At 60.3% G+C, this 516-nt stretch overlaps 1 protein-coding gene across 1 annotated transcript in view; it reads left to right on the top strand.

Annotated features, from left to right (window-relative positions):
* LOC104412618 (chromosome unknown open reading frame, human C1orf116) overlaps positions 1-516 on the top strand; it is a 3,446-nt gene that overhangs the window by 2,657 nt on the left and 273 nt on the right. Inside the window, exon 5 of the mRNA XM_010023374.1 lies at positions 7-516. This exon is cut by the window's right edge and continues 273 nt beyond it. Coding sequence (XP_010021676.1) covers positions 7-516 — 510 coding nt within the window. The remainder of the gene's footprint in view (positions 1-6) is intronic.

Genomic DNA, 516 nt, shown 5'->3' with positions numbered 1-516 from the left:
AAAGAGGCCTCTCAGGACCCTGATACCAAGCGCGGGCCACCCACTGCCCCCAAACCACGAAAACTGCCACCAAATATTATCCTGAAAACCAGCAAAAACAGCCCAGTGGCGCTCGCCACAGAGCCCAACCAGAAGGTGAAAGCACCACCTCCATCCTTGGCCAGCTCTGCCAGCGATGCCACTGCTGAAAAGGTGAATTCAGGGCACCTCGACCCCAAGGAGAGGGAGAAAGCCCGGCGGGAGGCATTGGAGAAGCTTGGACTGTCGCAGGACAGGAGGGAGCCCAGCACCCACCTTCAACCTACCACACATCCCCAACAGAAGGAGGTGCCAGTCCCCATCCCTGCGGAGCCCCAAGCACGCAGTGGGGCAGTAGAGAGGTCAGTGCCGGGTGTCCGGCAGATGACCTTCAAATCCAACACCCTGGAGCGCTCCGGGGTAGGGCTGAGCAGCTACATGGCCAGCGCCAAGGAGCAGAGCGTCAAGACCAGCAGCTCCTTGGGCAAGATGTCCTTC

This window comes from Nestor notabilis, unplaced genomic scaffold (genome assembly GCF_000696875.1).
Source record: "Nestor notabilis isolate BGI_N333 unplaced genomic scaffold, ASM69687v1 scaffold17741, whole genome shotgun sequence".
NCBI classification, from domain to species: Eukaryota; Metazoa; Chordata; class Aves; order Psittaciformes; family Psittacidae; genus Nestor; species Nestor notabilis.
The sequence above is the reverse complement of the archived record's forward strand: the minus strand, read 5'-3'. Positions and strand labels throughout refer to the sequence as shown.